We start from the raw sequence: 15,278 nt of genomic DNA on the forward strand, positions 1-15,278 counted from the left end.
CCTGGATAGCTTTATAGTAGATGGCTTAGAATTCTCTTAATAATTTGGCTATCTTAAATCAGTCAACTCTGATAGTGATCTGCCCACTGCATCTAAAGACCAGAGACAGAATTTGCTACATTATGTAGCCTATAAACTGTCTCTTCATAGCAGATTAACGGAAGTGCTCGTTAGTGCACATACATTAACTGGTCTGGTAATGCAAAAATGTCCATGATTTAAAAAAACAGATACATTTCAAGCTTACTTTATTAAGCAGCATATTTCAAATAACAGCTTTTAAAAGTTAAATATTAATATGGCCATGGGGTTTCTCTCAGTATACAGTACATCAAACTCACACCCAACCACTGGTAAGTTTGTAGAACATCTCTTCGTCTAAACTTTCATTCTGGTCTTTTGCTCGCGTTGACAAGAAGATGTAGCCACCAATGAATTCATGAACCACTTTGCAATCCACCTCCGTGCAAATGAAGGACACTCTTACATCATCTGCAAACTCTACGGTTACCTACAGTGCAAAACACACTGGATTAGGATCAACAAGATGGTCACGTTATATTATACCAACTTCAGGAGTTCTCCCTCTCCACATTTCTATGCTTCTCCATTAGCCCAGATGTATTCTGTATTGTCTAAGCAAACAGTTATGTAGCTTAAGATGAAGCAAATATTTTTCTTGTCCAAACATTTTAAAACTCCTTTGCCCGGATGGAATAAGTCTGCCTTGTAGCAAACAACTGTTTAAAGTTTCATGCTTGATATTCTGTGTCTATTTTCTGAAGAGAAAAAGTGATTGGATACGGAACTATTAGGGGGAAGGATTTGCCCCCCAAATTACTAGTTCCCCCTCAAGAAGCCTATTGTGGTTCTATTAACAAAGTCTCTAATTTGAAGTCTTCAGAAAAATTTCCTTCGGGTGATGTACGGTTTATTAACTCGTGAGTGTTGCTAGCCCACACCAGTCAGACTCTGGGACAAGTGAAGCCAACAAGTTCCTTGCAGAGCATCTAGTCTGAACAACCTGAGATACAGGAACTCCTCACTTAACGTTGTAGTTATGTTCCTGAAAAATGCAACTTTAAGTGAAACGATGTTAAAAGAATCCAATTTTCCCATAAGATTTCATGTAAATGCGGGGGGTTAGGTTGCAAGGAAATTTGGGGGGTGGGGGGCCGACAAAAGGCATTATATACAGTACTGTATGGTGGTGGGGAGGTGCCCCGTCTTACCCCTGGGGTTCAGGGCTGGGGGTGCAGGGCCTGGGAGGGAGTTAGGGTGCAGGAGGGCACTCAGGGCTGGGGCAGGCAGGAGGTGCAGAGCACTTACCTGGGGCAGCTCCTGTTTGGTGCACGGGGTGTGCAGCTGGGTCTGCGCAGAGTGGCACCGCCCCATGGCTGTGATTCTGGGAGCTGCCCCCCGGCAGGCAAGGCCACCCGGAACACAGGGGCTTTAGGAGCTGCAGGGCCCTGGGTTAAGGGGGCCCCTGGCCTGCAGCTCTAAAGCCCCTTTTGGAATGCGGCCCTGCGAGCATGGGCTGGAGGACTCAGGAGGAGCAGGGGCAGCCGTGCAGCCAACGGCCGGAGAGAAGCGTTGCTGTCCCCTTCAAAGGAACTTGTGCAATGCTCCCTTGTAAAGTCAGCCAAACAATGTTATAAGGGAGCATTGCTCAACTTTAAACGAGCATGTTCCCTAATGGAGCAGCGACGTAACTTTGAAACAACGTTAAGCGAGAGGATGTTAAGTGAGGTGTTACTGTACTGTGGCTTAAGGAACTGGCTAAAAAAATCCAAACCGCCCCAAAATTAAAAAGCTACTGGGATGTATTTTCAGCCCTCAGCCTCTAGTTGTGCTTGGGTATTCACAGGGCACGTGTCCTTTAAATAATCTACCACAACAGTGGGAAGTTTTAACCAAGCGTTGCACCTGCAAAGTGCTGGCGGGAGTTTGTGCATGTATGAGTAAAAGCTGGTTAGAGGACCAGCCCAATGTTTACACAACAGCATCTGATACTGACTGCCCATTAGTTCCACCGAACTCTAAGTTGGTCTGCAAATAAAAAAAGTGAAAACTAAAACAACAAAACAAAATCTAGGTAATTTAGCTGTATGCAGTAAGCAGTCCAGCATTACCCTCTTAGACCAGAAATTTGATTATGCTTAGGTATCGGGCTGCGTATTTGCACACAGACTAGAAACATCTGCGGAGTAATAAGGGTCTAACTGGGGTTTAGTGAAAAAAGGTCACTGAATAGTTTTTAAACACTGTTTTTTTTAAAGATTCTCTTGTTGGAGTCAGAAGGAGCTTTTTTGCTGACTTTAATGGAAGTAGGATAGGTCCCCAAATGATAAACATTGATTATACATTAGAGCTAAATGTCTTCCTAGAAATAGCTTCATAAAAAAATAAAATCAGAAAACTTTACTAGATCACCGAGACACATAGCCACCCAATCTAGACAATCACCAGGCCCACTTAGGTGGGGGAGGTGTGATACAGTCCTTATTTCCAAGAAGGTAATAAAATCTTAAGTGGATTCCTTATAGTGTATAAGAAACTCTTGGGGATGCTGTAAATGAATTAGCTTACACAAGACTGAATTGCACTCAAAAACCCTACACAAACTATAACTAGTTTAAGAAGAAATCTTGGACTCAAAGGAGAGAAAGAGAGAAATAGTTTATGAAACCAGTGTCCTCTCATGTAACAAAATCATGAGGAACCCTCAGGCTAAATCTAAGTCATGTGTAGTTCTTATCAAAAAAGACGCCTTACAATGGACATTTGGGCAAATAACAGTGTCTCCCCAGCTCTGTAAATGCAACCTTGCTTACCATTTTTATTTCCCAGTTTACATTCCACTGTTTCATGTTGCTGAATCGCCACGTTTTAATTGCATCTCCTGTGCTTGCATCCATTCTGATCAGTCTGTTGTACGCAATTCCAATCAGCTCTTCTTTCTTGCCCCCTTGGAATCTACGACATTTAGATTTATAAAAGGGAAACCTTACACAGATGTAGAAATGGTGTGTGTTCAATGATTGAACTGACTCATAAAACAACCTGAACCAATGTAAATTTAATTTTTCTTTCCAGTGCTGACGCAACTTATTACTTCAGAGCTACAGAGAAAGAATCAATAAATGCAGCAATAGAATAAAATTCTTCCCCACACATTTAAATCGAATTCTAACTATTACATGCAGATAATGTTGCATGTGAAGTTGTAATTATGCATACTGAAGCATTTTACAGAAGTTGTTTGTCTAAATGACACCGTTCCCAGCTAGAAATATCTCATGGTAGCTTCAAATATAAGAGAATAATCTACTCATTTGTACATGAAATTTTACCTTATTACTTAAGCAGAACCACTGACCTTGCAATAAAGTGTGTGATGCCAAATTCAGGTAGAGACTGCCAAGCTTGAATAAATCGCATCTTGGCTTCAATTAGACTCATCTGAGCTACATTCTGATGGGCCTCCAATATCCTGGCTGTGATCTGAATGTGATTAGACACAGTCTTCAGGCAACCGTTGTACGTTTGAAATATAGTGTAAGCCATGCCCCCACCCAAAACCATAACCAAACTAAAACAAGCAAAAAAACCTACACATCCAAAACCACTCATAAGATGTCAGACTCCCTGTTGGGAATTTTAGTAAGTTAATTACACTATCAAAGAGATGTTCTGCAGTTTCTAAACTGCGTCATATGTCATCGGACATGAAATGGAGTATGTCACAGAAAACAGCTGCCATTCTTGCCATAGTTAATAAAAGATAAATATGGAGCTGCTTTTACCTAAGCACCACTAAATATTTGTGCGTATTATTTTTATATACCAGGTATGATTATAGATGCAAACGTTTTGGGCACACATTCAGTTTTAAGATGCACAATAGGAATCAACTCCTGAAATGTACATTTCTAGTATAAAGGATTCTTATTAGCAGATTGACAGCATAAAATCACTGGGGATCAGCATTAAAACTAAAAGAGTTATGTTCCTCTAGGTGTTTTGTTTTAGGACTACTCTCCATGTGAAAGGGTTTTAAAACTATTTTTTAAAATTAAATTTATCTGAATTTTATTTTATTTATTTTTACTGTCACTTACCAAGTCTCTTATATAGCCTGGCTGTAGATGACAATGCGAATAAAGGAAAAGGAAGCAGAAAGAAAAAAAAAGCAAATCAGAAATATGGCAACAAGCAAAGAAAAAAGTGCAAATTATCTGCAAACTGAAGTTCAAGCAAAAAACATGCAAATTTTCTTAGGAAGGAAAACAGCAAAAAGTGAATGCAAGCATGAAAAAGGGAACAAGGAAACAGAACCATCCCTCATTCTACAGCCATCAAAAATTAGGAATGTCTCATTCATCTAGAATGATTCATGTATGTTTTATAGGCGTTTCAGAATTCAACTGGTGGCCAAAGTCAAAAATAGAGTGAAAATTCCCATCATCAGCCTTCTTTCAAGGTCTTTGGTTGAATGAGATTCAGGTTTACTTCTCTTCAGTGTGCAAAGCCATTTACCATTTAAAAACCCAGTAGCTTCTGTCACTTTAGATATGAGGAAAATATCCCCATAGTACCCTTCTCAGAGAATAAATTAAAAAAAAGTGCCCCAAACAGTTCAGTGACTACAAAGATTCTAAAATTATACAAGGAAAGCAAAAATTAAAATTGCTATCTGCTTTATGCATCCTCTTTCCTGAAGATACAACTACACTAAGGACTGCAACCGTCAATGCGGTCTTCTGTTTATATTGGACTGAATATTTCTTAGATGTAAAACCACAGAAATTCATTGCTCTGAGCAGAGTAAATGCCACAAAACCAAATCAGAATTCACACATTAATATTTAAAGACTATGAACCTATTGTGTTTCTGTCTTAGCACTTCCTAAATCCATTTGCAAACCTGTAATATTGCAAATATGTTAGTTTACAGTAAAACCATGAACCAGTTAGAGGGCTGGTTTGTAAACCAAGTGTCCATATCACCACAGCCCTAAGCAGACCAACTCATCCAGCTGATACAATATTTAACATGATCAATGACATTCACATTATATTGACCTACTGAGATCATTAGTCCAATAATGAGACTATATGGGTTAGTGAAAACTTCACATTTATCTTTAATGGATCAATGGATATTGTAAATGTACATTTCAGATAAATCTGCACTTGGTGAGAAGTTTTCCCCTCAAAATTACCCAATTGAATATATTGCAGTAGCTTGGTGTTCTTTTTTAGCTGGCAGTCTACATTCCATGAATTCCCTGAGGGGAGCATTTTCTCCATTCTCCATTACTCCCCCATCACATGATGCTGTGGGATAAACAGCCTCAATGCAACTTACACAACCTCCAGGACACCAAGAAGAAGGAAACTAATAAAATGCAAAAGGAGCAAAACTGCGGAACATTCTTGCTGCCTTTCTAAATAAAAAGATCTATTTATACTTAACTAATCTTCTAAAGGGATCTGTGGCTTCAGAATTGTTGGCCTGGCTTTTTACAAGTATTTAACTGCTATCTCCAGCGTTGCGCCTATTGCTTCTTAACCAAGATATAAACACACTGGGTAAATAATACAAGTTAATATTTTCCCCCAGTGTCTATTTTACTAAGCTCAAGTCTACAATGCTTTATATGTTGTTATTTGTTATATATGCAATCCTTCCCCATCCCCATGGATATAAAGGCTTATTCGGAGAATAAAAAGGGCTATAGAAAATGAAATTCCACTGCCAGGAAATCATACTGTGCCAATAAATAGCTACATTTTCCCGCTTCTTTGCATGGCAACCCCCCTTCTGATTTCCAGAGACAGGATTCAGACACAGTAATTTAACTACAGATTAACAATCAGTGTACTTGAGTTTACTAAACCTTTAAAGAGACACTGAGCAATGCTTTAGTTATTTTTGCAACTTTAGCCAAATACTGTGTGACTTTGTGCAACCCATGTATTTGTTTGTTTTGTGGTAGAAATAATTTGATTCTACCATGCACTGACTAGATATAGATTACGACTCAAAAATTAAGTCACAGTTCTTTAAAAATACATATTTTCAATGGCTGGTATTTCATCTATTTACAAGTGTTGGAACAGTGTGAATAAAAAATACAGACTACATTACAGCAAAGCCTGCATGGAACACTTTGTAAACAATGGGAACCTAAATTAATCCCAAGAATTCCTTCGTGAGCTTTGAGCAAGTAAACTGAACTAAAAATCAATTCCTGCTGTTGATTTACTCTGCCACAAACATCCCATTACACTAATATTAAGAGGTACACAGAACTGACCAATGTACTGATGTGCAGATGTTCTATAATATGGTATATAGAAAAGAAGTTCCAAAAATGTGCGTAAAATAACTGACTCCCATTGTTCAGACTCTGGGAGACTGTCAATGTCTGCTATCTCATTGCAAATTTGACATACGTACTCTGAATAAAACAGTTAAGATCACTGGGACCACATGCTCCAATCACTTGATATTGGACCAAAACCACAAACTAGATTGACACACGATTTAAGTAGTAGGATTGTCAAATTCTGTTAAAATGCATCAATATCTGATGTACTTAGGATGAAATCTTAACCCCACTGAAGTCATCTACTGACTTCAGACATAGGTTAGGGGTTTGTTACAGGAGTGGATGGGTGAGATTCTGTGGCCTGCATTGTGCAGAAGGTCAGACTAGATGATCATAATGGTCCCTTCTGACCTTAAAGTCTATGAGTCTATGACAAAACTCCCATTGACTTCAGTGGGGCCAGGATTTCACTCTTTGGGTTAAACACAAGATTTCTGGAAAACGACTAAACCCCAGTACCTGTTTGTTCTTGTACTTTTTCAGGTAGCGAGGTGAAACCAGACATTCTGGATTAATGTCAGTTGTGACTTGTTCTGGGATTAACTGTGGATCTGGGTTCAAATGCTGCATCTTCAAAAATGACAGAATATTCTGAACTTCTAAGTTGTACGAGCTGTCCGCCATGGTCTTGCCCTTGGAAGCTAGCCTGCAGGCTGCCATCCAGTGTGCATACTGCTTCTCCTGCAATTAAAGGGAAAGGGGCACTCAAAAGGAAGGCAAATCTTTCTTTTTTCTGTTCAAACAAAGCTCTGTCGAATTTTTCAGTACAAGAATCGAACTGAAACATACCAAGAGAGGTACAATGGGCCAAAAATCCGACCAAAGTGTAGGATATAACAACGGTACATAAGGAAAAGGAGTAAGGGCCAGTCTTGTACATTACATCTATATATGCACAATGCTGTGTGTGTCTCAAAAGAATATGAACAGCCTATCAAAACGCAAGCCATGGTGGAGCAGTATATTGGGGGCAACAAGAAAACACAACGCCAATCACAGACTTACATTATCACAGCGAAGCCAGATTTCATTCATACCATCTGCAACTGGAATCAGAAGTTTGATATTAAACTTCTGACCAGAGATGTTTACATCAGGAGTAACCTCGCACCCTGTAATAAAAGAGCTAGTGATTAGTGTGTATGGAGACACACATGCTCTAAAAAAATAACCACCCCAGTCTAATAGTATTAAAACAAACAGTGTCCCAGGGATATGATGTGTTAGAACCTGGCTGAAGAATGTACACCATGCTTTGTTTTTAAAGCAGGTAAAAAATTAAGGGAAATCAGAACATGGTGTTAGGAGTAAACTGATGTCTTGCAGCTAAAGCCAGAGCTATCTGCCTGGTTGCAAAGGGTGTGGTACTGCAGATAATAACATAAGACCACACTGCGGGATTTAGCTAACTGTTTAAATTACAATCTAGGCTATAACATTTCAGCTTCTGTGGTGAATCATCTCCAAGATGATGGAAGGAAAAATGAAAAGCAAGATCTATTTCGAGGGAGAACAACAAAAACCCGATACAAGTTCAATTAAATTTGGCATTACACAATTTGCTTGACCCTTCATTTCCTCTCAAAATGGACCAAAATTTTGAACGGAATTACCTAGTCTAATAATTCCCTTATAACAGCAAAACCAGGTGTCAGGTTGGGTGTCACTAATCCAAAACTATCACTCTGTAAAAATTACGTGGGTTGGGTGTGCTGCTTATATCTTCAGCGGTGAGGCGCTAGTTTTCTTCAAATCTAGTTGCTGAAAAGTCTTAAAACGTTTATATTAAATGTTAGGCATTCTGAGAACTCCAGTTTCTTGAAAACATCCAAGTTAACGTGGGCTTCATTTCAACTCAGTCTCCAAGATTCTTTTAAAATGCAGTCAGGAGCAGCAACGTCAAAAGCTCCCAAAAAGGTATTCCAGGCTACACATCTCCGTAACTATAGTCTGAGGTCATTTGGCAGCCTGTCTGTTGTTGCTTTCATGGTAAAAAAATTAAAGCTGTCCGTAGCTTCTGCTGTTCCATAGCCCTCTGAGCTGGAATAGTTGACTTGTGAATATAAGAAAGGCCAGCAGCCTTAGGAATTTTAAACATAATGTGCAAGTCTTGCAGACCGTGTTTGAGTAAGGGCTTGTCTACACTGGCACTTCACAGCACTGCAACTTTCTTGCTCAGGGGTGTGAAAAAACACCCCCTGGAGCGCTGCAAGTTTCAGCGCTGTAATGTGCCAGTACAGACCGTGCACCAGCGCTGGTTGTTGCTACGCCCCTCCTGTAGGTTGTTTTAGAGCGCTGGGAGAGCTCTCTCAGCGCTGTGCCGTGACTACACAAGCCTTGTTAAAGAGCTGCTGTGGCAGTGCTTTAACGTTGCCAGTGAAGACGTGCCCTAAGACTTGTGTGTTTACATAATAGGGGAAAGGAAAAAAAGGTTGCATTTGAAGAGAAAATAATGCTATTTACAACTCATTTGCTGAAGTCTAAAAACTTGTTTATTTCAATAAATCCATCACAAAAAAAATAGGATTACAAAATACATAGCTCCTATATGCTCTAACTTATTTTTGCTTCACTCTAAAAGCCAGACACATGAACCATCAATTAAAATAAATGCAGATCTCAACAGTGAACTTTTAATATTTTTACTGTGTGAAAACATGCGAAGTTAGGGTGACCAGATGACAAGAACAAAATATCGGGACACATGGGGGGGGCAGCCACAGGCTCACCTCCCACTGGAGCCACGGGGGAAGGGGGGATACAAAGCCTGAGGAAACCACGGGCCAGGGGTGCACGGCCCTGAATCTGGACACAGCCCTGTTGCAGGTTGGGGGTGCAGGGCCCCAGCTTCTGCTGCAGCCCCACCACAGGTTGGGGGCACAGGGCCCCGGCCGCATCCCTGCTGCGGGTTGGGGGCTCATGGTCCCCACTCCAGCCCTGCTGCAAGCCGCGGGCTGGGGGAGCATTGGCCCCGGCCCTCGCCACAAGCACACGGCCCTGGCTCCCGCTCGCAGCCCAACCGCAGGCACAGTGCCCCCGCCGCAGCCCCACTGCTTACCTGGGGGATGGGTTCCACCCACTGGAAAGCACCTGGCAGGTTCCTCTGGCTCCTAAGGTCAGCTGCGGCCAGCAGGTCTCCACTCCACGTGCTGCACCTGCCACAAGCACTGGCTCCAAGCTGCCATTGGCTGGAAGCTATGGGGGTGGGACTTACGTGAGTAGCACGCAGCACCCCAGGGTCAGGGGCAGTGAGGGGGGGAGAGGGGTGTCTGTGCCCTGTCCGCGCCTGCCGCTCCCATTGGCCGCGATGGAGCCAGTGCTTGTGGTAGGTGCAGCATGCAGAGATCCCCCTGGTCACCCCTGTGCCTAGGGGCTGCAGGGTCCTGCTGCCTGCCGTTTCCTGGGAGCCGCCCCAAATAAGCACTGCTCGGACCCCAGGTGAGTGCTCACCAATGTACTCCTCCAGCCCCGAGCCAAAATATCAGGACAAATGGTGTCCGGTCAGGACGTGGGACAAACAACTAAATATCGGGACAGTCACAACTTTATTGGGACGTCTGGTCACCCTACGCTAAGTTTTCCACGAGCCTTCTGGTCCATACAGTATTATTTGTGCCATAATCACAATCGCTTATTTAGAAGTGTATTTTTACATCATACTTAGAAACCTCAGTCACTTTTCCTTTAATACTCAACACTAGAATGACATCTGAAGTGTAAATCGAAAGAAATAAACGTCGAAATAAATGGTGACAATGACAGACTTGTTTGGATAACGTTACTAGAACGGCATGCGTCTCTCCTTACCTCTTAAGTTCATTTGGTGAGCTGGAGTCCCACTGGATTCATCTTTGCTTTTATAGCAGGAAATGGATGTATCTTTGAAGGTGCACCAGTATTGCTTGTAACCTTTTAGCGTCAGTTTCTTAGGCCTGCCAGACAGGTTGATGATATTACTACATTAGATCTGCAATTCACTTGGGTAATAGTGCTTAGTTTAAGGGACACCACAGGTAGCTGGGCTCTTAAGCTGATCTTCTGTACTTTGAACATGTCCCACATTGAAGTTCTTATATTCAGAATGTCAGATACGCAGCTTTTCCCTTTGCTTATCTCCCCAACCAAATCTTGCTTCAGCTGCCATTTGCTGCGGATTTAAACCCCCCCACCTTACAATGATGTACAGTAAACAAAATGATGCACGAGTGATCCCACTGGATCAGTAACTGAGTTGCACAGTTATATGTACACTTATTTTCCGTTACCCTCTTACAGAGAAGATTTGTTCAAGAAAAATAAAATAAGGTTACAGTCTTGGACTTTTGAATCCAAGTACTTCCATAGGGGACAAGTATCAGGGTAGCTCCTACTAACGCCTATAAAAAGCTTCCATGAATCATGGAAAAAGGTTTTCTCTTCTGTAATATTAAAAGAAAGTTATTTATTACTTTGAAAGTTAATGCTTTGATAATTAAAATCACAATGCTTGTTAAACAAAAAAAATCAGCAGCCAACCATATGTAATCTCTTTTAGGCACCTGATTTCACATGGTTTATTACAGCTTGTCTCTCTTGCTTGCCCCTTACAAAGGGGTCAGTCTAGTGAAAGGTTTTGGTTCCCTCTCTATGGGAGTCATGGACGCTAGCTCCAAAACTGGCCACTTCACTCAGCAAATGGCAGCTGAAGCCCTTCATGATATTGTGTCCCACCGAGCCACAAGGAGATGTAGAAGCAGCCATCCACACGAGTGAAACCCACAGAATTCTAATCCCCACCCCACTGGATTTTACATTTCACTCCAGTGGATCAAGTTATTTTAGTTGCTAACGAGTGAACTTCGAGAAAGGTTTAGGAGTCTCATTCCAGCCCCCTCCGGCTTGCTCAGCCGCTGTCCTCAGAAGCTGAGCCTGGGCAGGGGGCAGCCTACTACTGCTGCAGCCAGGCATTCTCCCAGTCGCCTGGGATGCTGCACTGCACCGGGGAGCACGGCTGGAAGAGGCTCTGGCCCTGCCCCTTCACCTCCCAACCCGGAGCTGGCTGCTGGGGGGACCACTTGACTGCTGGGGGGCGAGGGGGAGGACAACACTTGACCCTTTGTGACCCTCCCACGAGTCACCAGCTACTTCTCTGCTTGTCCTACTGCCTCCATTTCAAGGGCAGAGAGCACTATGGCGCTCAATGAGCCTCGGACTGCACTGTTCAATTCCCAACATGTGAAATGTAAAGAGGAAATGCCCAGGAAACAGCAGGAAAACAACTGACTCCTCCTGTCAAGTCTAAAGACTGTAGGGAGTGAGTCGTTCTTGGTATTGGAGGAAGCCTGGAAATGTGGGGGAAGGGTTAGGAGGAAGTCAGGAGGTGTGGGAGAAAAGCACAGCCAAAGGCCCAGCTGTCTCAATGATTTGTTCCCAAACATTTAAATGACCTTTTGGTTTCGGGATGAGCAGATGTCTGGTCTCGTTCATATTTTGCCTTTCCAGTTTTCTCCATCCTAAAGTTCTAAGACACCACAATAGCCCTGTGTGTGGTTGTGGGAAAGAAGGCTCAGTTTCAAAAAGTTTGCCACCGCCCCCTCAGTTTTCATTTTAAGATGCTCAGCCTCTAGCCAGAGAAGAAGAGTGAGCATGTTTTTCCGTTGTTTGTCTGTGTGCCTTGGATCCACATTTCCTTTTGCAACTCTCATTTTATTCCTTTAACCTGCAAGTGGCAAGGCAGGGCACTTTGGCTACTAAGCTTCGTCATCAGGCTGGTAGGTGTGAGATAAGTCTCTCAAGCCCCAGGGACAACAGTGCTTCTTTCATGAATTAGTATTGCAACTTCTACACTGTAAAACATGCCCGAAGAATGCAAAGGACATGTCCCATCCAAGACTGGGCCAATTTATACATAGTCATTTCAGTATATTTCTTATGACATACTGCCTGGCCCCATTTTTTTAAAATAAGTTCTCACAATACACTCTAGTCTCTTTATAGGTGAGGTAAGTCTTTTACATTTAAGATACAGATGCTCCCTGGGTTACGCAAACCCAACTTACGGAAATTCGCACTTACGGAAAAAGTTCCGTAAGTTCCGTAAGCTCTTTTTTTTTTTTTTTTGGCATAATTGTCGGAGATATGTTCCCGACTTGCGCAAAATTCGACTTACGCAAGGCGTTCCATAATGGAACGCCTTGCGTAAGTCGGAGAGCTTCTGTATTCTATTTAAGAAACCAGATGCATATAGGAACACACCTTGGTTTCAATCTATATCATCTACTGCCTGTTGAGTAGTCGCAGCTTGAGCTGAAGCCATTCTCAGCACCTCAGACACACTTGGCTTTTTCTTTGGTGGAAGGCTAAAGAAATGTAACAAAGCCCCGGTTTGTCCAAACTGCAGCAACAAATTTGACTGAAATGCAACTACTTAAAATGAAGCAGATGCTGTAACTCAAGTGAATACAAAGATGATGATTATACCACGGTCTGGAGAATTTAGGATCCTCGACCACCCAGTGCTTTGTCTTATAGATTTTTTATATTTGTTTAACTTTTCTGTATATTAAAAATTCAATTCAATTCACCTCCTCTTTCCTTAGGCACATGGATCCAAGAGAGTCTAGTGAGTCTAACACCTTCCAAAAGGTGAACGATGTTTGTCTCAACTGGAATTCTAGTTAGCCAGTCAGCTAGCTTCCCAAGTTATGCCTTTTTTATTAAAAAGTATATCAAACTATCAAAAACCAAGACTCTCTTTTTTAAAAGAGAATTCACATAGATGGATAGAGACACTAGCCCTGAAACTGTGCTCTAGTAATCAAAATACACCACAGATACCCCGATTGAGTTAGGTACTATAGTAAACTTGATAAATATGCATTACAAGATGGACAAAAACTTTTTCAGTAAACAAATGACAGGCTATGGTTCAAGAAAACAACTCATTAGACAATAAAGGTTAATTACAACCCTGTTCTCATGCAGTTGCTTTTCTTCTGTTCCTAACCCATGAAGTTTCACTGAGATCTATGCAAAGATTCCAGAACTTTCATCATCTCCCTAACATAGTGCATATTGAATTGCAAGAGACGGCCACGACTGCCAAAATATTAGTCAAGATTCAAACATGACTATTCCCAGTTTCCATATGCCATGATCCAATTTACAACTAAAAAAGCACTACATGAGCTGTAAGAGGCTCCTTTTGGCAGCCAGAAAAGAACAGGCAGATTAGAAGGACGCTTGATTATTATTATTCATCTAGTCTCTCAAACCAAGAAAAGCACTTGAGTAAGGTTTCTAGTTACATGACACAGTTCTAATTTTAGGATAGCTTGATTAACTTACTGGCATAACATAATATAAACATTTCAGCACCAGCTACCGGTGAAGAGTAGCCAAAGCATGTCCCCTCCCCCAACTCCAGTGGGGTATGGGTGGAAGGATGGGGAGGGGTATGGAGCAATGAAAGACAGCAGTTATACATTTGAAGAATTGAATCACTGTACTAAAAAAATGTAGTAAAGCTATACCTGAGTCCTTTAAATAATGTTAAGTGGCCAGTGTATAGGATAGGTGCAAAATAAAGTGGAAATAAACAGGAAGTTTTAATATTTAGAGCACTGTGGTATTTTAGCTAGTCTGCAACGATGAAGTCAATGTGTTCGAAGACATTTCACACAAATCCAAGCAGTGGCATGCAGCAAAGAATCCAGACAGCAGGGTAGAAAGGGAATTATGCAGTGCTGTCATTATTTATTCATTGACATCAGTTTCACAAGCGCCTCTTCCCCATCAGTACTTACTTGAACACTTTAATGTAGTCAGCAAGCTCAGGAATCGAAGTGATGTCACCCTGAAAATAAAAGATCATTCATTTGATTTGTCTGCCTGATACAAGACTCAGTTCTAGGCTGGTAGGATCCGAAAACGGGGCACTGGGGACAGTGATTCAGTTTATAGGACAATGCCACGCAATTACTCAAAGGCAATTTCCTCAGTGATATGGGGGGAAAAAAGCTTGATAAAACTTCATTGTCAAATGTCAAGGGCTCACAGATCACAGTCTACTTTATTAGACTACAGTTTATTTCACAGACTGAGAAGTAAATTCATTCCAAAGAAGTGCTGCTTTGAAACTCTTTTTCTCAACACACAAGTAGTAGAGAATTGACTCATTAATATAGGTTTTTAAAAGGTCAGTACTGCACTTCAAGTTCTAGAGTGGATTCTACACACACACACACACACACAATTGAAGTAGTTTAGGACTGGCCTGGTGTTTGAGAATAAGCATAGGTTCTTTACAACATCAGAGCTTTTTCCTTGAATCCGAGCCCCAAAAAAGATGCTGCTTTAAAATATCACGGAGGGTTGTTTAATTGCTTTCGAATTGTTTAAAATGGCAATCTTTCAGTATTTTCACATTTGACTATATCCCCAGAACATATCTATGGATTTCAGATTAAACAAAACAAACAAAATATTCATCCCGAGGCAGATACTGAAATGGACAGTCTCAACCAATGTTTCATTTCTAAATTTCTTAATTCTTATCTGGCAGGGTAGGCTCCTCAATATTATGGTTTAAATCACTTTCAGTGGCACTGAAATCTGAAGATTCCTCCTATTAAAAAGCCACTATTTATGTAGCATCTGACAATTTTCTTCTTCCCACTGTACATCCATCAGAAGCAGCACAAGTTAATACTTCTAATGCTCTGTTATCAATGATACCTCAGCAAGCAAAAAAATCCATGTTAATTTCAAAGATCACTATAAATAGTTTAAAAATATATTTAAGATGGCTGCTAAAAGAGAGAAAAAAAAAACATTTGAAGGTTTTGGTCTTTTGTCTCGGAAGGGTTAGAACATAAACACGTGAATTCAGAGCCGGCACAA

The 15,278-nt window shown here is 41.3% G+C and overlaps 1 protein-coding gene across 6 annotated transcripts in view; it reads right to left on the bottom strand.

The window, feature by feature from the left end:
• Positions 1 to 231: 231 nt before the first annotated feature.
• The window catches only part of FERMT2 (FERM domain containing kindlin 2), a 110,040-nt gene continuing 94,993 nt past the window's right edge, over positions 232 to 15,278 (bottom strand). For 4 of the 6 annotated variants that reach the window (XM_039536625.1, XM_039536623.1, XM_039536627.1 and 1 more), the window contains 8 exons: positions 14,183 to 14,232; positions 10,206 to 10,330; positions 7,404 to 7,510; positions 6,858 to 7,079; positions 4,122 to 4,142; positions 3,380 to 3,504; positions 2,835 to 2,976; positions 232 to 511 (listed from right to left, as the gene is read on the bottom strand). In XM_039536625.1, the coding sequence (XP_039392559.1) occupies positions 338 to 511; positions 2,835 to 2,976; positions 3,380 to 3,504; positions 4,122 to 4,142; positions 6,858 to 7,079; positions 7,404 to 7,510; positions 10,206 to 10,330; positions 14,183 to 14,232 (966 nt within the window). In that variant the 3' untranslated portion in view covers positions 232 to 337. The remainder of the gene's footprint in view (positions 512 to 2,834; positions 2,977 to 3,379; positions 3,505 to 4,121; positions 4,143 to 6,857; positions 7,080 to 7,403; positions 7,511 to 10,205; positions 10,331 to 14,182; positions 14,233 to 15,278) is intronic. The other 2 variants (XM_039536626.1, XM_039536628.1) reach the window with 1 other exon arrangement.

Source organism: Mauremys reevesii, linkage group 4, assembly GCF_016161935.1.
Source record: "Mauremys reevesii isolate NIE-2019 linkage group 4, ASM1616193v1, whole genome shotgun sequence".
NCBI lineage: Eukaryota > Metazoa > Chordata > Testudines > Geoemydidae > Mauremys > Mauremys reevesii.